The sequence below is a fragment of the Cibotium barometz genome, chromosome 9 (assembly GCF_041138505.1).
Source record: "Cibotium barometz isolate CiBa-2024 chromosome 9, ASM4113850v1, whole genome shotgun sequence".
In the NCBI taxonomy this organism is placed as follows: domain Eukaryota; kingdom Viridiplantae; phylum Streptophyta; class Polypodiopsida; order Cyatheales; family Cibotiaceae; genus Cibotium; species Cibotium barometz.
In genome coordinates, this window is record NC_141054.1 from 58869902 (window position 1) to 58892365 (window position 22464).

The window sequence follows — 22464 nt, forward strand, 5'->3', positions numbered from 1 at the left end:
CTGTTTGGGGATAGAGATTTAGTAAGAGTCAGATGGAATCTTCATTTCTTATACATGAGAAATTTTGAAGGCATTTGGTATGGCTGAACGTAATTCAATGGCCCACACCCATGGAGGTTTATGTGAAGACTTCTATTGAAGATGCTTCTCTACTGGTCGATATAAAGGAGTACACAAGAAGTTGGTGGGGAGTTTGATCTTTTTATGTAATACACAACCTGACATCATCTTTGTAGTTGGTATCCTTAGCAGGTTCTCAAATGAGCCCATAATCATCGAGTTCATTGTGTTCAAGAACTCTTGTAAGCAAGACATCCTCAATCTAGAGTCTGTCTAGATCACCATCAAAGCTTCTTACTCAGAGCACACGGGTGGGCGGACGCTATTAGTTTGTAATCAAGTTTTTTCAAGTAGTAATATTGTTTACTCTCCACTTATTTATGCAATTTAGTGATTTGTATTGTGTTGATTGAGCTTCCACAATTATGTATTCTTATAGCTTAATGGTCGCATGAATTCTACCTTTCTTATCTTCTTCCAAGTTGGCAATAGTGATAGCTTTGACAATAGCATAGCTGGCTAAGCTAGAAAATTCCTTCTCTGATTTCTCTAATTTTGAAGGGAAGATCCTTGGTAGCTTTAGGTCGGAGCAAGAGGTCTCTGGTTGATTTGGACAATCGTCATCAACCTTTGAAAGTGAGGTCCCACAACACTTTATATTGGGTAAGTCATAATTAGGATATTGGGACATCCACTCATAATGTGCCCTAGCTTACTAATATATGTAACATCTTTTCTCCCTTGTGAGCTGTTGGATACTTGGGAGCTTCCTCTTCTTGGCTCCATATTTTTAAAATCTTGGTTCAAATTTTGAGGGCATCCTTCTAGACTAAGATTTTTCCTTCGAAAAAACCTTGGCGAAGTCTTCCACCATACGCTCTCCTTCTCTTATAGAGTATGGCTTAATATTCAACTAGGTTATCTATAAGCGAGTCCAGCACCCTAACTGTGCATTTGTGTGCTAGGCCACAATAAACTGGTTTTTCGGTTGAGTTGTTTATGCTCTCGAGTGTGGTTGAGGCAAGAGCACTCTTGTATTCAACACATGAGAATGAGGGTTTTAGGGTTACATTTGACTCTTATAGGTGACTTGGCCGTTCACACATGGGCGCCCATACATAGCCGGCCGATCCTAACCCTTACCCTGCTGATATTCAAGGTGCGCCTCTCATCGGCGATCACCCAATCCCTTTATCCTTAACATATGGTGCCGACAAGCCCAGCCCATGACTCAGAATATTTAAATTAATGACGTAAAACATAGTACGTCTCAATGTCTGTCATGGGTTAACATGCCCCCTTCCTGATATAGATTCCGTCCTCGGAAGCTATGGTATGGTAAGCTCGATAGGGTTGTTGTGGTGGACCATCTGCAAAACAGGGAAGTAGAGTGAAAGTATGCTGGAATTCAAAAGATATAAAGTGTATAAATTCAAGCATGTTAGACCACAATGGATGTTGCTATGAGAACTTAGTTTAAGGGTCACATCAATGAGCTAGTGTAGCAAGTTAACAGAAGTTTAAAATTATTGAAAGTAAATCAAGAGTTAGCAAGGTGTCAAAGGTTAATCAAGGTTTATAACTGGCTTAAGTCAAAGAAAATAACCAAGCTTAATAAATAAACAGATGACCACACTGTGTCTACTCTAAGAACAAGTTAATACCACGAGCCTAGGGACACAATAAACATCAAAGTTACAAGAGCCTTTTGCCTTTATTTCTTTACGCACGTGACAATTTTTATACACAATGGCGACTTTCCTAAGGCAAAACTAACATCGATCCTGGTACCATGTTTAACACAAGGCATTATCCAGGAATCTATTAGCTCACTTTATGCAAGGCTACCCCCTATCAACCAAGGCATCGGTGTGGAGTAGAATACTCCTCGCCTACCAAGTATCAATAAGGCGATAGGCCAACATTAAAGCACATCATAGACTTGTATTGCCATTTATTATAGGCTCTTTTTTTTAATAATTTCTTTTGATCTTCGCTCCTGAACTATAATTTGTCTTACATCCTTTCGACAAAGGGGTAAAAGCTATGTCCTAGAGGTCAACACACACATGGCCAGGTGTCAAACATTAAGATGGTTTGACCCTAGACCTAAGACAATCGTATTCCAAGGTTAACTAAAGACGTCATGCATTCTCAGGAATATATCCAATAATGTTAAGCTCATTAATGATTTACACTAGCACGTCAAGCAACTTCACAAACTAAGTATTACATTGACAATTTCCATGTGGTCATGCATTATAGTTCATGCAATTAATTGAACAGAAAAAACAAAAGAGAGTGGGTATGGAAGAATTACACCTATATTTTGGAGATCTCCTTGATGCGATGAGAGAAATGCCCGCAATTTGATGAGATATTTATGTATGAGCGTTGCGGCTATCTCAGGACTTGAAGGCGAACCCACCTCAAACTTTTCAACTTGTACCATCAACTAACAAGCACTATACCTCGAGAGGCACATCAGTGTGAAAAATTAAAGACTTGTTTAAGGAATCCAAACTAGAAAAAACTTGAAAACACTAACCTACCTACCAGTCACCGCACTACTACTGAGGATACGGTAAGAGGATGTTGTAGAGTCCTGGCTCTAGCCCTAAGGCTAAGCCTCTATCCGCATCATCCAAATAAATAAAGTCAACCTCAGTAGTGCCATGAGTTTCATCCGTCCATTCATCATTGTCAGATATTTCCTTTTCATTTTCCCATCCACATAAACTCATCAAGAATGTAACCATGCGAGGATAGTCATCTTGTGGAAAAGGAAAGCATTGGGCTATCGGGGATATTTCCTCTACGGAGTAGGGGTCAGTCAATCATGGTCAATAGGCGAATTAGCCATTCTAATTCCTCAACATTTTCCTCTCTGGCTAGTACATCTATATGATCCCATTCAATTTCAATTACAGGATAGCACATGTGAAATATCTGAGAAAGGTACAGATGATACCTCTCACCAAAGGTGGGAGTGGATGAAGTGTATGATGATCGTGCATCTGCCATATCTGCAAACACAGATATAGCATCAGTAGGTTTGTGACAGGTCAATCTAGTTCTTGATTGTATACGGATATTTGTCCTCTTTTTGTGCTCTTGCTCTTTTTACTATTGTTTGTTTTTCTTTTCTTTGTTTTTTTTTTAATGTATGAAGCTATATATATACATCCCCTTGAATTTGGCAATTACATGGTCAGGGGAGAAGGTTAAGGAAGAAGCATTAGAATGTCGAGCATGAGTACATGCTCCCCCTTTCCTTGGGTAGATCATATTATTTGCAATGATGTTGCAGCCTCTTGGAACCAATTTGTCCAGCGGGTCATAGGTTGTGATGTGGGCAGATAGCTTTTTATGACCCTTGTGGCCACATCCAATTACAGAGATGGTAGTGTACGCTCCCATTGACAAATGGAGGAAATGGTTTCCAACGATACTATTACAAGGGGAGACGTAGACTCATCGGTTTTTTGTTGGGTGTTGACAAGGGTAGGTGTAGAGCATGTAGAAACTTCTATATGAGTGTGTGCCTGGCATGAGGATCTAGAAGCTTCATGTGGCTCCCCCCTTCCTGAGCTAGGTGGTAATGATCTATATCGTTTGGGAATCCAAACTAACTCTGGAAGAAGTGGTGCAGAGCACTCTGTTACCTTCCCCTTACCACGGTCTTGAATTGTCATTGGGGTGGCAACAATTGGTTTGCAAGGTTTTACCGGTGATGTAGAGGGATTCAGCTTATGTTTAGGGACCCAAATCCAGTCATTCCCCTCGTAGTACCCTTGGGCTACTAATAATTTTTTAGGGATCCATCGCGATGTTACATTGCCCTTTCTCGAGTGGTTAGCTGCTTTCCTTTTACGAGGCTTCTTGGTGGCTGAACGAGATTGAGCAGGGGAAGTAGCTGTTAACGAAGCTTTTGGGACCCATTTGTATATACTCTTTGGCATAGTAAGTGGAATTTTAGAGACCACCTTGCCTGTTTCCACTCTTGGCGTTGAAGCGTTAGAGGGATGGCAAACAATCAAAGATGGTTTTACCACTGGACTTTGTGATTTTTCATTATCTAATATTTGAGTGGATGACTTAGGTGCAGGATTTTGAGCGGTTAGACCTAGTGTTGGTTCTTGCATTGTGACTTGTCTAGTTGCCCAATCGATATTGCACTTGGTAGCCATCATCCATTTGCGCCCTAAGTTAACAGTCCCTTCCATGGTACCCACAGGCATAACCAAAAAACTTTGAATTACGGTCCCCTTGTCATAGGCAACCGGAGTGTGCAGAATTCCTGAGACAGGGGTTTTCTTCTTGTTGATTCCTTGAACTTGGATAGCACTCTTGGATAAAGGTGGTTTTCCAAGTTGACACCACACGCCATATGATAGCAAATTGTGTTGAGCTCTTGTATCTAATAATGCATTATATAGCACCTCCCCGTAAGGACTCTGTAACTCAATTGGGTATCTTAGAGGTGGGTCAGATTCCAGTGAATCGTCCTCTGCCTCCTCGAAAAATACTTGCGTAATTTCCAAGTTGGCTTCTCGTTGGCGCCTAGCACGCTGTTGACGTTCTTTGGCTTCAACTCTCGCTTGTATTTTCTTAAGCTCAGCTTGTTCTTTAGCTGCCTTCTTTTGATGGATTGCATATAACTCCTCTTGGCTTAGGGGGTCATAGTATCTTTTGAATTTACTCCCATTAAGGAATCCAATGGTTTCAACTCCGTCGAGAGTCTCCACTCTGATGGTACCTTGTGGGGTAATTTCACATACTCTATACGGTCCCTTACCAGCATATTTGAGCTTTTTCTTTTCGTTTCGTACTCCATACATCAGGACTTTATCCCCAACCTTGATGTCTTTGTCCTTTTCAGGTGGCGATCAAACCATTTTTTCCTTCTATCCTTCTCCACAAGTGCATTGTACACAGCCAATTGTCTTTCTTCATTTAGTCGCTCAAGGATATACAGTCGCTCTACTAAGGGATTACCATCCCAACCCTCTTGAGTAGCAACACGAAGACTAGGAATGACAAATTCCCATGGCATGACTGCTTCTTGGCCATATACCATTTTGAATGGTGTGCAATTAATAGTGTGCAATTAATAGTGTGCAATTAATAGCCACTTTGTACGTAGTACGATAGGCCCATAAAGCTGTCATAAGCTTTAGATCCCAATTCGTGCGATGAGCTTCAACTGTCTTTGTCAAAACAAAGATTAATGTCTTGTTTGTACTCTCGGCTTGGCCATTCGCTTGCGGATAATAAGGAGTAGATTTATGATGGGATACCATGAAATTTATTGTGAGCTCCTTAATCACTTCATTTATAAAATGCGTACCATTGTCGCTCACAAGTTCAAAAGGACAACCAAATCGTGTGATTATATTTTCAAAGAGGAACTTGGCTGTTGTCCTTGCATCTGCCTTACGTGTCGCTTTCGCTTCAGCCCATTTGGTCATATAGTCAGTGGCCACAATAATATAGCGAGATTGTGTGTTTCGGGCCGCTGGGCTAATTGGACCTACAAAGTCTAAACCCCACTTTTCAAATGGTTGGTTTACTTTGATTGGATGTAGGAGCATCTAATCTTTCCGGTGGGGTTTCTTGTATCGTTGGCATTCATCGCAACCCTTTATCACAAAGAGTGATGCATCTTGGAACATAGTGGGCCACCAATACCCTGATTGTAAGATCTTTCGCGCAGTTAAGTCTCCTGAGAAGTGACCACCGGCTACGCCCATATGTGCCTCTTGCAAAATGTATAGATACTCATCCTCTCGGGCACAATGCCTAAGAACGTCATCCTTTCCTCTTTTATAAAGAGTCCCGGCTATCAGGCAATAGGGTTCGCATTCTTTGATTAGCTTTCAAGCTAGATCTTTACGAAGCTCCTTGGGTGGAAAGCCATTAACCAAAAAGTTAACAATCTTCTCACTCCATTCAGGCATTGTCTCCACCATGAACAGGGAAGTGTCAGGTAAGTCATCATCAACCCCTGTAGGAGCCTCACCATTAGGTATGCGAGACAAATGATCAGCCATAACATGTTTTTTGCCAGGTCTCACAACAACAGTGAAATCAAACTCAAGAAGAATCAATAGCCATCGTGTGATTCTTCCTGTGGAGCATGGTTTGTTTACTAGATACAACAATGCTTGATGATCCACATAGAAAACAAACTTGGTGGCAAGGAGGTAATAACAAAATTTCCTTACTGCATATATCATTGCCAACCCTTCTCGCTCCGTAGTGGTGTAGTTCATCTCAGCATCGTTCAACTGGCGACTGGCAAAGCTAATGGGGTAGTCTAGCTTGTGTTCTCCAGGTTGAGTTAACACACACCCAATAGCAAAGTTTGATGCATCAATATGCACATGGAAGAGTAAATCCCAGTTAGGCATTCTCAAGATTGGAGCACTCGCCAAGGCCTTCTTTAATAGCTCATAGGCACGGTCACATTCTTCGGTCCAAATAAACTCGATGAGAAGCTTATACAATGGTCGAGCTATCTCGGCGAAGAAGAGAATAAACCTTCGATAATAACCAACGTGGCCCATAAAGCGTTGGACTCCCTTGTAGTTGGTGGGTGGTGGCAATTCCAGAATGACCTTGATTTTACTCTCGTCCATGGAAATCCCATTTTTGGACACTATATGCCCTAAGATAACTCCGTGTTTAACCCAGAATTGGCATTTGAAAGGATTCAAGGAGATGCGATATAATCTACACCTTTCAAATATTTTTCGTAAACACATCAAGTGCGCGTCCCAAGAGGAATGAACACAAAGATCATCTAAGAAAGCTTCACAAAAGTCTCTTAGATATTCCTTAAAGGTCGTGTTTATCAATCGTTGGAATGTTGCAGGTGCATTGGTCAAGCCAAAAGCCATGACGCGAAAGGCAAACACTCCAAACTCCGTGATAAATGCTGTTTTAGCTTGGTCCTCGACTGCAATTGTGATCTGATTGTAACCCGAGTACCCATCTAAAAAGCTATATGCCTCCTTGCCTGCCACTCTTTCAAGCATATGTTCAGAATATGGCAAGGGGTAATGATCCCTTCTGGTGGCTGCATTAACCTTTTTGAGATCAACGCACACCCTGAGTTTCCCATTCTTCTTTGGTACGATGACTATCGGAGAAACCCATTCTGAGTGCTTAATAGGGTATATGAATCCACACTTTACAAGCTTTTCAATTTCCTCTTGTATAATCTTTGCATACTTAAGATTCATTGGGTAGGGACATTGCTGGACTGGTTTAGCAGTGCTAATCATTGGAATCGTGTGTTGCACCACCGAGGGTGGAACACCCTTCATATCATGATATGTCCAAGCAAATATGTCCTTGAATTCTTTAAGAAGCTTCGTAAGTACAGCTTCTTCCGCCTTGGTGAGGTCTTGAGTAATAAAAACTGGTTTAGACTCCTCACCCGGATCTGCTAAGTCTATCTCCTTAACTACTGCAGGGCCATCATAGACACCGCTAGTCCCATTGGTAGGCGTTCGTTGGGCCTTTGTGTAGACCACTTTACGTTCCCTTGTGGTGGTAAATGATTTGAAATGCTCGGGTACAGGGTGTAAGTCTACTGGTTCTTGTTGTGCCAGGCTTTTTTCTTTCAATTCCGCTTCCTTTTGTTGCTGAGCCAACTCTTGGTTTTGCCGCCTTCTTGCAGTACGACTTAGTTTTGGCTTCTCTTCGATTTCTAATTGGGCGACGTCATGAGGTTGCGGAATACACCACATGACACTTTGGAGGTATTGTCCCCAATTATTCGCTAACTTCCGCGATGAGCATCAATGGCTCCTACATAACTGAGCCATTCTGCAGTGGATCTTTCCTTGTTTATTGCAGTGCGTACATTAGCTCAATAGTGTTGGCGCTTATGTCTCGTTTTCTTCTTACCAAGTTTTTGATTTTTGTTTCTATCAAATTCGGACTCACTTGGTTGATCTTCACGTTCGGATGAACTGTAGGAGGTCACTGTCCTAGGCCTTGAGCACCTTGCTTCCACATTTGGGTGAATATTTGATTCATCCCCCCAGGCTCAAAGTCAGTTTGTTCTTGAGATTCATACTCAGAGTTACATTGGTCAGAGTCTTCGCTACTGTCAGTTGAGTTTGCCACTTTCTTGCCATCAGGAGTCAAGTGCATAACACCTATCATGTTTATTGGCACTAACGGTGGCATATCTTGCCCCTCAGGTGTTACCCAACTTGTGCCTCTATTTCCCCATGTGTCTATGGTTGCCGCTAGGTGTACCCAATCCACGTTATCCGACTCAGTCATACCCGGTAGGACATCCATATAAGGAGAATCTTTCCCATCATCAGTCTCTTTTTTGCATGTATAGCAATACCTTAATGGGGCGGAGTGAATAGTGGTATCCGATCGATTATCGATGATAACCTTGCTTCCTAAAGGATTTGCACGACCATTCTCAAGATCAACTCGAATGACAGAGTCCTGGAATTGTAGGTAGACATGGTTTTTCGACCAATCATGCACCATTTGTGCTTCCCTCATGAAAGGACGTCCTAAGATCATTTGATATGACATAGGATGCTTGGAGAAATCCATTACAATGAAGGTATGTTTTACCTTGTATCCCAGAACCTTGATCTTAAGGTCCCTTAACATCCCAATAGGTTTAGCAATAGTTCCATTTGCCATCTTAACCACTATGTTTGTGACTTCGAGGTGAGGTCTCCCCATAGATTCCCAACAGTTTTTAGTCACAATGCTCACTCCAGCACCACCATCAAGGATTCCCTTTAGAGTTAATCCCTTGGTAGTAATGGGGAGGGTGGCATTAGATTTGTCACCTTCAAAATACTGTCCCAACTTGTTCACAGGTATTTCAACGACCGAGTCTTCATCTGGGTTGGGTTGTAGATCCCAATGTTCCCCTTCATCTTGAAGCGTGCCGGGTCTATCCATATTTGCAAATTGTGGTAGCCCCGCCTTTAGTTCTCCATTGAGAAATGCCCAAAGAGCTAAGAATAGCTCAGGATCTCCGTATAATTTGGATATGATCGTGGTTCTGATTTCAGAGGACATGAAATCCATTAGCTTAGACACATTCAACGGTACTTTTCGAGACATCGCCCCTTGACTAGGGAATGGTGAAGATGGAATCACTTCCTCTTCGATGGGGTCAGGCATTCCCTCACTAAACATTCTTTCAAGCAAAAAGGGTGTTTGCCCACTTCCTGATGTCCTATCCTCACTTTCTTCCCGAATGATACTAGGTATAGCTAACGGTTTATGGTTCCTATGAGGCTGAACTTGCATAGGAAACACTGTGTCTGGAATTTTGATTTTTCTCGGGTTTGACTCCAGTTCTCTTTGTGTTTCTTCCACCAAACCCCTTAAGTGTTGCACTTGTTCAATCTCCCAAACGGGGTTTGGGTAAGTTCCAATCTTTTTCTTGAGGGTTTTTGGCCCACGTGGCTTGTCTTGGGGAGTCTCAGTCAGTTTGGGTGGTCGAGAGGGCATTAACTGACTTGGTTGTGGGGCCGAGGAAGTTTCTTTCTGTTTCCCCTTATTTATGTACTTGCTTGATTCTCCCTCGTTGAGCTCCCGAGTGGGGTCCTCCCTTAAGGTAGTGGCTTTGGTCCCCATGGTTTCTATTGAATCAGAATCATCTTCAGGATCATTCATATACACGGGGTCGTCTCCTGTCCCTATGTTAATCTTTGAACTAGGCTTGGAGCTCGTAGGGCCCTCATTAAACGAAGTGGGTAGAATATCCACATGGACACTCTTTGGGAGGGTAGGGTCTACATAAGATGTGAATGGTGAATCTACTACCCCTCCTTCCTCATTTACTTCGCTTGTCGCATGTTCAGAGCGTGTAGCTCTACTAAAGGTCTCTATTAGACGACTAAACATGCTAGATCCGGGTTGTGGGGCCCAAACTGGCATGTTTTGGCTTATCTCCTCAGGGTTCTTGGTAGGGTGCCCTTCCATGGCTTCTAAGTCAGAGGACGAGTCACTATCCACTATTCGTGGATCTTGGGTTGCACTTCCTTGGGTTCCAGCCGAAGGCCAAGATGCTAACGTGGAGGGATGGTGTGAGCCTGCATAGACTGAAACGCTTTCTAGTGGTTCAGGCTCTAGCACCCGACCAGAACGTAGATGCATGTGACGTGGGTACCCTACGTGCATTGGTAACTACCCTTGAAGCCCACACAAGTGGTTTCTTGGGTATTTCGCACCCCGTTTTTACTTGTTTTTAGATTGTTTTTAACTCGTTTTTGACCCCCTTACTTACGATCGAACCTGAACTAGGACCTGTGATAGCTCGAAACGAGCGTATCTTTTAAAGGATCCTAGCGTGCTTTACAGCACCGTGTTTGCCTATCCGCCGAAGCTCTCGTGGTCCTTAAAACAGTCCGTTTCCCTATGGGGGAAGGGGCAAAAGCGTATTTGCTTGTGGAGGAAAGGGTGAGGGCTTTATCCCACATGCTCACTTTACTCCTTGGGGAGTGGGCTACATATAGGGCACAACTTCCCATAAGCTCTCACTTGAAAGAAAGCTATGGAGGCTCACTCTCCTATATATATATATATCAAAAGACCGAGGCCGAGGCCGGGGTCGGGGTCAATTGGGGGTTTTTCTTTTCAAAAAATTTTTCTCCAATTAAAAAATCTTTCCTCTCCACGTTTGGTTTTTTCTTTAGAAATAAAATTTATTTTTTATTTTTTTATTTTTTGAAATTAATTTTTTCTTTTTTTTTTAGATAAGTTTTCTAGGGTTTCTTTCTAGAGTTCAGCCTTGGCCGCGGCGCAGTTCGCACACAGCACAGGTTTGAACAAACACACAGTCGCTTTCTTACAGTGTAAATTAAACTTCACGTAGCAGCCCGAGCTGCAAACTGGAGCTTGGTGCAGGGCAACTCCCCGGCAGCGGCGCCAAAAATGTGTGCTTTTGCCGCACAGGTCATAGCTGGGGACTTGCCGAACACCGTATGCGAGCCACGAATGGCTGCAAGCATACAACCAAGAAAGCAAGCTCAAACAGAATGCAAGGGTGTGTCACTCACCGCTCTAACCGCCGCCGTGAAGGATTCCCGCGTCGCAGCCGTGAAGGAGGAGCCGCCGTCGCCGCTCTACCGCCTCGCCGCCGCCGTGCCGCTACACAGTGCTCGATCGCTCTCTCACTCTCTCTCTCTCACACACACACACACGCAAGAGAAGGAAACCAAGAGGATAAGGCAAGAGCACTCTTGTATTCAACACATGAGAATGAGGGTTTTAGGGTTACATTTGACTCTTATAGGTGACTTGGCCATTCACACATGGGCGCCCATACATGGCCGGCCGATCCTAACCCTTACCCTGTTGATATTCAAGGTGCGCCTCTCATCGGCGATCACCCAATCCCTTTATCCTTAACATATGGTGCCGACAAGCCCGGCCCATGACTCAGAATATTTAAATTAATGACGTAAAACATAGTACGTCTCAATGTCCGTCATGGGTTAACAAAACTCCATGACATTGGGTTATTTCCTACGTTCTTTGTATGGCTTTCAAGGAAGAGCTTGAGCTCCTTAAGCAAACACACACATACAAGAGAGAAAGACACAAGAGAGAGATGGATGGCTGAATTTTCTCAGCAACATGGTATCATCCATACATGGACTGAATCACATTAGATTAGCATAAGCTTGATGATATGCATCGATAGATCTACCATCCTAGATGATTACAAGAACTCATTCATCTTGTCCTCTTCATATCCTGGTGGGCAATACCTTCGGTTAAATCATCCCATTTTAGTTAATCTAGATTTAGACGGCCTCAACATGAATCTTCCAACTTGAGCCGGACCGGCAATCTTAAGATGGGCCAAAGCCATCTTACTGCGTTCATTGTAGTCGGCAATATAAAAATATTCATCCATTGTATCTATCCAAATATGAATAATTTTGGCCACATTACTTCCTTCGCCAATGATTAGATCCAAGGTGAGATTTGTGCAAGGATTCATAGATATCGCTATCAAGTTAAAGATTTGAGCAATGGTGATACTAAAAAGGTGTCAGAGTTTGACTCGATTTTGGAAACTACACTTGGGATCTTGTGGATCATCCTACAAAACGGAAGGTTATTCGCACCAAGTGGGTTTGGAAGGCCAAGTAAAAGTCTGATGGTACATTGGGTAAGTATAAGAAGGCAAGGCTCCTGGCAAAGGTTTTCGATAGGTTCAAGGGTTCAACATTTAGGAGACATTTTCCCACCAGATTCACCACTAGTACTTGTTGCCTTGGCTGCTCATGGTGGGAAGTGGCCAATATTGCAAATAGATGTGAAGTCGGCATTTCTGAATGGCCATCTCAAGGAGGAGGTTTATGTGTGATAGCCATCTGGGTTTAAGATACCTGGTTCAGAAAAACAAAGTGTGAAGACTCTGAAAGGCATTGTATGAAACAGGCCCCTCCACCCAGCATGGTACCTATGGTGGATAGATGCTTTCTTTGTAAGTATTGGTCTTTCTAAATGCCCCCATCAGATGCAAATTTGTATATATTCTATGAGTAGGGTAGGTATATGATCATTGTCCTGTATGTGGATGACCTCATTATGACGAGGAACCATGAAGAGAAGATTCGGCATACACACAATGAGTTGAAAGTTTGATATGATAGACCTTGGGCTTATGCATCTCTATTTGGGAATAGAGGCCTGGCAAGAGTCAGATCGAATCTTCATTTCTCAACAAAATTATGCAAGAGAAATTCTAAAGGCATTTGGCATGGTTGTAAATACAAATCAATGGTTGCTCCCATAGAGGTGGATGCGAAGCTTTCTGTTGAAGATGCTTCTCCACGGGTGGATATGAAGGAGTACATGAAGTTGGTGGATATGAAGGAGTACATGAAGTTGGTGGGGAGCGTTTGATCTTCCTATGCAATACACGACCTGACATTAAATTTGTAGTTGATATCCTTATTAGGTTTTCAAATCAATCCCAAGAGAACATGATCGTGGTTACGTGAAGTTCATACTTCATAGTTCATAGTTCATAGTACATGATCATGGTGTGGGTAGGGTCCAACGATCGACCTACCATATGGGGTACTATATATGGGAGGATTGATCGACCTACCATATGGGGTACTATATATGGGAGGATTTGTGGAACTCTATGATCAACCTACCATATGGGGTACTATCATCATCAAGTTCATTGTGTTCAAGCACTCTTGTAAGAAAGACATCGTTAGTCTTAAGGCTACCTAGATCACTAGGAAAGCTCCTTCCCTAAAGCATACGAGTGGATGCACGCCATCAGTTTATAATTAAGTTTTTACAAGCAATAATATTGTTTACTCTTCACTTCTTTATGTAATTCAATGCTTTGTATTGTGTTGTTGATACAGCTTCCAATTCTATGTGTTCTTACAATCTAAAGGCCAATTTGACAAAATTAATCCTAAGACTAAAGGATTAAATAATCTTATTTATCGTAATTTTATAGAATTTAATAAATAATAAAGTAGGAGAGTAATCATGATGGAAATTCAAATTTGAAATAAGACTAGCGACACAAGTACAATTTGTACCTCATATGAGAAGAATCTTGCATCCTCTTGTACTCTTCAAATAGTGTTGACTCCACCACACTATCTAGCTTTGGTTTTGGCAAGTTCAATCCACAAACATAATGAGGCATTCTACACTAAGAAAACGTTCTTCAACAACAAAGGTTCCTCTAACAAAAACCATAAGCAGAGCAAGATCAACTCAAAGAAGAAGTCTTGTGGATTTTGTGGTAAAACCAAGCATACCAAAGATAACTGCTTCCTAAAGAACAAAGTCAAAGCTCCCCTTATAGGAGAATAAGAAGGAAGAAAACTTTATTCAAAAATTAAAATATAAATATGACTAACCTTGAATAGGGATAATTTGGTGTAGTACAGCAGCCAAGTTGGGATGGAGGAGAGCCCAAATACCAAGGAGAAGTCCACGAGTTTTTATGTGGGGGAAAGTGCACACACAAACTCCAAAACTATAGTATCAGGCAAAAAAGGGACTACTCCACTTGTATCTCTAATACTTAAGATATGACAAAAAGGACTTGTGATGATTCTAAATCACTCTCACAACTACCAAGAAGGCAGGCGTTAAGAAAAAGAGGATGGAGGGGCATATTTATAAGCCCAAGGCCCCCTTTATGCTTTCCCTAAAAGCTTGGGACATGCATGTATTTTTAGCATGCTTTTATGGCAAATATAACCCTTTTCATCTAATTCTTGGAGTGCCCATTACTTCTCACCTATAATTTTTAGAAGTAGCAAATGATTATCCAGAGTGTGCAAAGGTTAGCAAAAGTTCAAAGATTGAAAGCAAGGAATCCAAGGTTTCACTAACTACATTCACCTAATGAAAGAACAAAAGGTAGCTACCTTTTGACCTAGATTCAAGGAGATGATTGAGAGAGAATGGTGGGCATTTGAAATTGATTCTCCACTTGTAGAACTCGTGGATGCTCCTCCAACAACTATGTAATCATGCCTATAAAAGGTCCCTTGGATTATTGAGATGTACTCTTGATGATGAATCACCATTATTATCCACCCTAAGCTTTCTAAAACCTAACAATAATTACCTTCCTTTTCTCCTTTTTTATCTTTATCCTAATTATTTTAGCCTTGGCCCCTTTATTTTCGACAAAAATAGGGCCAAATATATGCACATGGATCCCTATGTTCATTGCAATTATGGACCCATTTAATTTAATAAACCCTAGCCCTTAGCCCATCATATTAATTTAATTTGTGCATCGTGTACACATCCTCAAGGCTTTAATTTAACTATTTCATGAACCCATATATTTCAACCTAAATCTCCAATCTTACACATGGGTTTAAAATTTTAATTTTCTCTCATGTCAAAAGAATATTAATTTCCTTGTACACTTTAAATCTTTGTCAATTTTATTTTACTATGCAATTAACACTAATGTGCACATGCGCAAGGTCTATGTATTAAATTTTCTAACAAAGTTTTTACGTGTTACCAAATTAAAATTTTATTCCAAGTATAAAAATATTATTTCTCTACCTTTGGACTTTCTCTCTAAAAATTATTATTCCACATCAAAATATTATTCCTCTACGTTTAGACTTCCTCTCTCTAAAAATTTATGTTTTAGTCTACTACCACTTCGCACAATAATGTGCATAATCTTAACTTCTGAGGTTCTAAGGCTCAATACCTCAAATTAAAGGTTACACACTTCTTAAATGCTCAAGAGAATCTCCAAAACTTTCCATCTCCAAGGGTTTTTTAGTTTGTTCACATATATTTCTCTCTAGATAGTTACGACATTTATCCTACGAGAGGTATCTTACAAGGGCGAATTGAAGACAAAACCCAACACTTAATTCAGTAAGGCTAAGGTAAGACTCTTGATTTGAACACTACTCTCTAACTCTATAGATCTATAACTCTATAAAAGAAAAAGGGGGAACTGACACATGGGATAGCTGGGAGGAGCCACCCCATGGCAGCTCCAAAATACGATATAGATAACTCTAACTAAATCTCTCTAGCTCACTCTCTGTAACTCTCTCTACCTATCTCTCTCTAACTCTCTTCCCCTCTCTCTCTCTCTCTCTCTCTCTCTCTCAGAAGAAGAAGAAGAAGAAGAAGAATAGAATGTTATCACGTGGAGCAACTAGGAGCCAGCCACGTGGAAACTCTCAATTTTTATCTCATATCTCGCTTTTCGCTTTCTAACTGTGTTTGACTCTCTCTCTCCTCATAGCGCTCTCTCTCTCTCTAGCAGAAGAATAGGAAGTTATCACGTAGAACAACTAGGTGCCAACATGTAGAAACTCTCGATTTCTAACTCATCTCTCTCTAACTCTCCTTATTTGGCGCTTTCTAACTCTGTCTAGCTAACTCTCTCTCTATCCCTCCCCCAGCTCTCTCTCTCTAATAGCTCACTCTTTCCTCTGTAACTCTCCTTCTCACTCTCTCTAACTCTCTAACTCAGGAAGAAGAAGGGGGAGCTGCCTGTTTGCAGCAAAGTTTCTGTTGTAGAGCTGCATATAATACCCTTCAATTCTGAAATTCCGTTTTTAAATCCTTCTCCATTACATTAAAATGGTCCTAAAAAGATTCCATTAAAGTTGACTACACGTACACTATCGAAAAACGGCAGGCACAATAACAATTCCACCTTGGAGGCCAACCTATCGCTTCCATATTGATATTTCATTGACTCAATCCTCTCATCAACCGAGTCAATATGTACAGATAGCCCTTATATACACTCTCTGTAAGATGGTGGGGAAGAGCTAACATCTTAATGAGTGAAATTCTCACTCAGTATTGAGATGATTCTCTTAGTATTACAAACTAGTAGCTGCATTTATGCTTCAAAGAATCACCACCACCTTGTTCTACTATTCAAGAGGCAGCACCTATTGTTACAGAATGATTGTGCAGATGCCAAATGTCATGAAATGTTGCCATCGTAGATCATGTGTTCTTTTCTAAGACGGACAATGCCGGTGTCAGATAGTTGTTTGACTTGTCTGGTAAATGGGCCACCTGTTGCACAAACAATGCAGGGAGAGTAAGGCATCCTTAGAAAGAACATGAGCTTTAAGTACACAGGTAGGCAAAGCTCACACACAAGACCAATGATAGGGCTGTATCTCTAGAACTTTATCAAGTAACAGACCACTATATGTTTCTAAAATGCTTCCCATTTGCAATAAAAAAACCCAAGCAACGTCTTGTACCCTAATCCCCTAGAACAAGATAAATATACAACGCATACTAGCACCATAGAAGAATGCATGCATGTGCCAAGGCAACTTGTATGTCTGTGTGCATGCGTGTGTACATGTGTGTCTAGGGTGGGGTGGCGAGTGTTGCACATGTGTGTGCAAGTATGTGTGAGTGTGTGTGCGCGCGCGCATGCGCGCGTCAGAGAAAACCCTTCTGGATTTTTGGTGTTCTGCCAAGATGTATGGCTGGATTTGACACTCATCATTTGGATGAGATAATAGGCACTCTAGACTATTTGGAAGGCTCGGAATCATGCTATGTTTCAACAACCTTCTCTGGATTCATATGCTTTCTTTTGTGCCAATCTTTGCCAGTCCCTACATGACTGTTGACAGCTGGAGGCTATTGACAGCCCATAGTTTGAAGTCCTCTTCTATTGTTTTTAGCTTTCTTCATTGGATGACTTCTCTCTGAAGTACATCCTCCCCATTTGGTAATAGAGCACTGGTTTTTACTAAAAAGTGTGTGCACGTGTGTGTGTGTATGTGTGTGTGTGTGTGTGAGAGAGAGAGAGAGAGAGAGAGAGTTGTGTACATATGGAATGGAGGTGTGTGTGTGTGTGTGTGAGAGAGAGAGAGAGAGAGAATGTGTATATACACATGCACGTGGGTGTTGCACAAGCATGCTAAAGAGGGAGAGGGAGTGCATGTGGGAGGGCCTGCGTACAGGGGTGTGAATTGTGGGTGAGTGTCGAGTGTGTGTGTGTGTGTGCGCGCGAGAGAGAGAGAGAGAGAGAGAGAGAGAGAAGAGAGTTACAAGCTCATATAGTCCTTGTCCTTGCTCAGCAACATACTCATAGCATACCTGCACGTAACAGTCTTGGGATTAGGATATGGCGTTCAATATCACAAAAGAAAATGATGTTTTCTAACTCTCTGCCTCTAATGAAGCAACCAAAAAACCAACATGGTAAAACCACCGAATTTTATATATATATATATACCTATATGAATCCAGGAACATGCCCAAATTTACCTTCTAGGAACGTGCATGTTATATACTCATGGTAGTCAACCCACAAGACTATATAACTATCAACTCCATTATGCATAGTATGGACTAGATACTACGACATCCCCACTAACGTCATCAGTGCCCAATAGTGGGTGTAGAACTCTGTATCAAGATATGCTCTCACACACGCACTCCACACACACACACATAAGGGCATATATTCACACAAAGCCCTTCGTACTGAGTTTCTGTCAAACCTCTGGAGATGCAGGGGAGACTCAGCCATAATGGAGCCTAGCACTAAGGGAAGTAGAAAATAGAAAGAATTAGTACAGCAAATAACTAGTTGATAGGGCAAATGCACCGCTAAAGATAAAAAGAATAACAAAGTGAAATCTGCATGTCCGCTAATACGGCCAGATACACCTTAAGGACAGATACTGACTAAATGAAAAAAACATACAAAACTTACATCAAAGCTTCTGTTTCTTGCGGCTGGATTGTGTAGAGCTTTCACACAGATGTCTGCTACATCAGCACAGCTGATTCCCTGAATTAAGAACTCTCGTTAGCTTTCACACAGATGTCTGCTACATCAGCACAGCTAATTCCCTGAGAACTTTCATTAGGTTAACTTCCGGTAATACATTGCATCTACTGGCAGATAAGTTCTTCACTGACCTGTGAGATCCTATTTCCCTGGTCGAAGACAAGAGCTCGTTGCCCTCCTGGCTCATCCTATAACCAAGCACATATATGACGAATTGGAAACACAGTCACTAACTATCATACCAGTTACCCATAATGCACAGTTTGGTGCACCTGTAATGGTCCTGGTCTGATGATGGTGTAGCCGAGCCCAGAGTTCCTCAGAGCTGCCTCCCCAGCCTTACATAGCAAAAATTGAAGCAATGTTAGCATCTTACCCTCCAAAAACCTATAACCAACTCCTTTCACAAGGCTAGAAAACCCCAACCATATGCAGCATGCCACACCTGCTTAGCTTTGAGGACTTTCTCCCGTTCATCCAAGTCAAGGCCTGCTCCAGTGCAGGAGATCAAGACGAAATCTGTTTCTTGGCCTCCCTGTCAACACAGAATTGTCACTGTGATTTCAACTGCCATTCAAAACCTGTTTCAACACATAATCTATGCCAACTACCATCATTACCGGTAAAGCTTTGATGTAATCTATCAGTAGTTTGAAGCTGTTGTTGTCCCGCAAAGTTGGAGAAGTTGTTGAAGTGGTACTCCCATTGCGAACAGGGGGTGGCCTCTACAAACATCCCAGAAAATATGGTGGGAAATCTCATCATGAAATCTCCTTGCACAACTAATGTTCATATACCATGTAGTCCTATATGACTAAGATATGCTTGCGGCTTGGGACCAGTATCCACATAATTCCATTCGAGATGGCACAAAAATACCACAAGGTCCAACAAGACTGAGTGTGAATGACTTCGGACCTGTTTTCGAGGTTCAAATCTAATGGCCAGAGTGTGTACAGAAAAAGGATCCAGAACTGGGTCTTCGGGGTTCATAGGCCTGAAAGAAGAAAATGGTATCCTTACCTGCAGAAAACAACACATGCCATTGCTCATCAACAACCATGCTGGAAACCTATTTCCATGACAACTACATCCATGCCAATATCAAATGAAGTAGAAGAAACAGGAGAACTGGAGTCACACACCCTGCTGTAACCCAGACGGGTGGCAAATCTCGCAAAGTAAAGAATTTTATGGGAGGGGTCGTCCATGGAGCATGCCTCCAGTATCAAGCTATAGATTTTCCCATCCCCACAAACCGACAAGACCAAACCTTCGTATCTACAAAATCCCAACGGAAATTTTGCATTTGCTTAATGGATTGATAATGTATCGGGGCTGACAATGGCAGCTCAGCTGACAGTAGTGCAATATTAATGAGTCCATCCCACAGGTACCTATCTAGGGAAACACCAGGTGAAAGTGCAAGCTTCTTGGCCATCTCTACGTAACCGCCTCGTGTAAATACATAACCTGCACACAGGAGGATGGATTAACAATAAACATCACAGTATCTAAGAATTCATTAAATTACTCCTACCTCCCAATAAAGGATCATTAATCTACTCGATTTACCATGTCAAGTTACCACACTGCATCTCTAAGCACATGATGATGAATGAATTCGCCTCGCATTCATGTGATAGAGCACATTGAAAAGAGCCAATGATCAAGCAGCATTGGGATAGAGTAGGCCACCTGAAAAGACCGCATTTCCATCCTCCCCTATCTCGAGATCGGCATTCATGCCCCCATCAAACTTGACAGCAATATCATCTGTGAAGTACGTTCCTTGGCATACCGTCCAACCTTCCTTCTCTTTTGGCTGACTAAACTTTGAAATTAGCAGCTTGCTCTTGCTACTTCGCCCAGCCCTTGCTTGAGCCAGTTTATGATTGTAATCCTGCAACAGTTGAAGGTATAAACTAGCATGGCCAGAAAGGCTGAACCCTTGATCATTATAGTAGAAGAAAATCAACATCGATTTTGAGCTATGTAAACCTGGAATGCTTTGGACAAGTTATAGACCCCTAGCCGGTCCACTCTGTTGAGATCTCCTGTGATGTTGGAGCGCGCTCTTGCACAGAAGATGATTTTGCTGCACCCCTCTACGGCCGCCTTGAGGGTCAAAGGATCCCCAAGATCACCAACAACAATTTGCACTGACCTGGGCAGCATCTCCAGAGTTTCCGGGTCCGCTTTTCGCACTAAGGCCTGCATGTACAGGTCAGCATCTCTGATCAAGAAAGTGCTCGAGAATTTGGAAAGGGATGTATGTGAAACTACCCTAAGATTTTGGTGATTGTTATGCATGTGTGCAGAAAGACTGGGCAAGAATGCATGCCTTTAACTGTCCCATGAGGATGAATGCAATGATGGTGACCTTCCACATACTACTTTGATCATGCAGCAGAGAATTGATCATGTCATGTAGAATGCCAGGGATACCTTGACTTTGTAGCCCCTGAGCTGAAGCTTCCGGATAACAATGCGGCCCACGCGGCTGGTGGCACCCGCAACGAGGACAGTAGTGGATTCCGCCCCAGGGATGGTGAAGTCACACATGGGTCCTCCAATCAGGACACTGCTGTACTCCTCATCGTCTCGGGGGGAGCGGGTCAGCTGCCCAAGCTCGGTGAAGCGGCGCCATACCTCATCAAAGAGCTGGCGAGACCGGCGGCCGAGCCCAACAGGATTCACATCCTCCAGGCTCAAAGAGACAGCAGGAGCTTGCTTGCTGGATGTGGTTACAGTGGATGTAGATGTGGATGATGATGATGGGGATGCCTGAGGATCATCTGTCTGTGAGGTTTCATCTCCTGCAGAGGCATACACAATCAAGGGGAACTTCAATTGGCGATGGTAGATATGGTGGTGACGAGGCAAGCTATGTGAGATGGATTGAAATGGGAAAAATGAAGAGGATGTAGAAGCGGGTGAAGATGAGAGACGAGCGACAAGGGAGGAAGCCATTGCCAGAAAAGCACAGATCAAAACTCGTGGTAGAAGAAGAAGGAGAAGAACATAGGCTTCGTATTGGGCTCATCAAAACGCCGTAGCCAAGAGCTCTACTGCATGGAAACTTGAACAAGAATGAAGCTCGTGATCGAACCAAAGGGCAATTTTCCTGAGAAAAAAGAACAGGATAATAACGAAGTAGAGGCTGAGGCTGCCCCTTTTTCTTCAAATGTTGTTCCCCCTACTTTTTCTAATGGCCCCAATTTGTTTTTCATAAAAGACCACGTGGACCTCCTCCCTCCCTCTTTTTGCTGGGTCCACCCAATGGCTCTTATCCATTACTCGTGCTACTTGGCAATGCCAGCTCACTGACCTTTTCCAACGTGTCACACCTATGACATGGTCATTGGTTATACATAAGGGGCCGGTGCCCTTCTTGGACCGCCGTCTCTCGCCCTATGTGTAACCAACCTAACATTTGTAAAATGGTGGCTCTTTCCAAACCCCAATTTCACCAAATTTGGGCTGTTTTCATGTTACTCAAGAATTCCTATAGCGTTGAAGAAGTTATATGTCTAATGTCTACCATCGCATCAACTCTCCTCATGGAGAGCCACTTTAAGGCCACTCGAGAGCCTAGGAAGGTTACTTAAGCACCATGAGTAGAACATATACGTGGGTCTTTAGTGATTAAGGATAGACGTTTCAAATGCTAGAAAGAGGGGGCAATCCAACATGTGAAAAAAGGCCACATACATGGCACTTGCAACTTTTTCTTTTTTGCTTGCCTTTAATATTGGCCCAAATTGAGAAAAAAAAGCATTAGTTTTGAGAAACAAAACCTTAGTAAACTTTTGCTTTGGATGTATTTTAAACTTTGGAAAAAAAATCATAAGTCCCAAACATGTCTTCTTATTTTTTGGAAACATCCACTCTCCTTAGTGTCGAAAACAAGAAAGATGTGTACAGCCACAAAGTTTCACATCGAGTGTACAACAAAACTCGTCGGGTTCAAATTTCAACCCGAAATTTCATAGCATAAGTTGACATCGCTATGAGAAATTTCGTATAACGAGAAACATGTATGAGAGCAGAGGTTGACATTGCATTTTTAG

At 42.2% G+C, this 22464-nt stretch overlaps 1 protein-coding gene across 1 annotated transcript; it reads right to left on the minus strand.

Annotated features, from left to right (window-relative positions):
- Positions 1 to 16156: 16156 nt before the first annotated feature.
- Positions 16157 to 21593, minus strand: HCF173 (high chlorophyll fluorescence phenotype 173). The gene is made up of 13 exons (XM_086803172.1): positions 20840 to 21593; positions 20393 to 20605; positions 20090 to 20294; positions 19789 to 19864; positions 19537 to 19672; positions 19310 to 19414; positions 19012 to 19116; positions 18837 to 18926; positions 18664 to 18729; positions 18523 to 18579; positions 18314 to 18391; positions 17644 to 17691; positions 16157 to 16644 (listed from the first exon to the last, which is right to left on the minus strand). Exons 1-13 carry the CDS (start codon positions 21362 to 21364, stop codon positions 16573 to 16575), a joined length of 1776 nt encoding a protein of 591 aa, XP_086659298.1. The 5' UTR covers positions 21365 to 21593; the 3' UTR covers positions 16157 to 16572.
- Between the last annotated feature and the right edge of the window lie 871 nt (positions 21594 to 22464).

Bases quoted from the DNA above. Each gene is read 5' to 3' on its own strand.
- HCF173 (XM_086803172.1), bottom strand. From the start codon at position 21,364: ATGGCTTCCTCCCTTGTCGCTCGTCTCTCATCTTCACCCGCTTCTACA. The intron at 19,415-19,536 runs GTGTGTGACTCC...TGTTTTCTGCAG, and splicing joins CCCGTCTGGGTTACAGCAGG to GTAAGGATACCATTTTCTTC. The intron at 17,692-18,313 runs GTAAGTTTTGTA...TGTTACGTGCAG, and splicing joins CAAGAAACAGAAGCTTTGAT to GTATGCTATGAGTATGTTGC.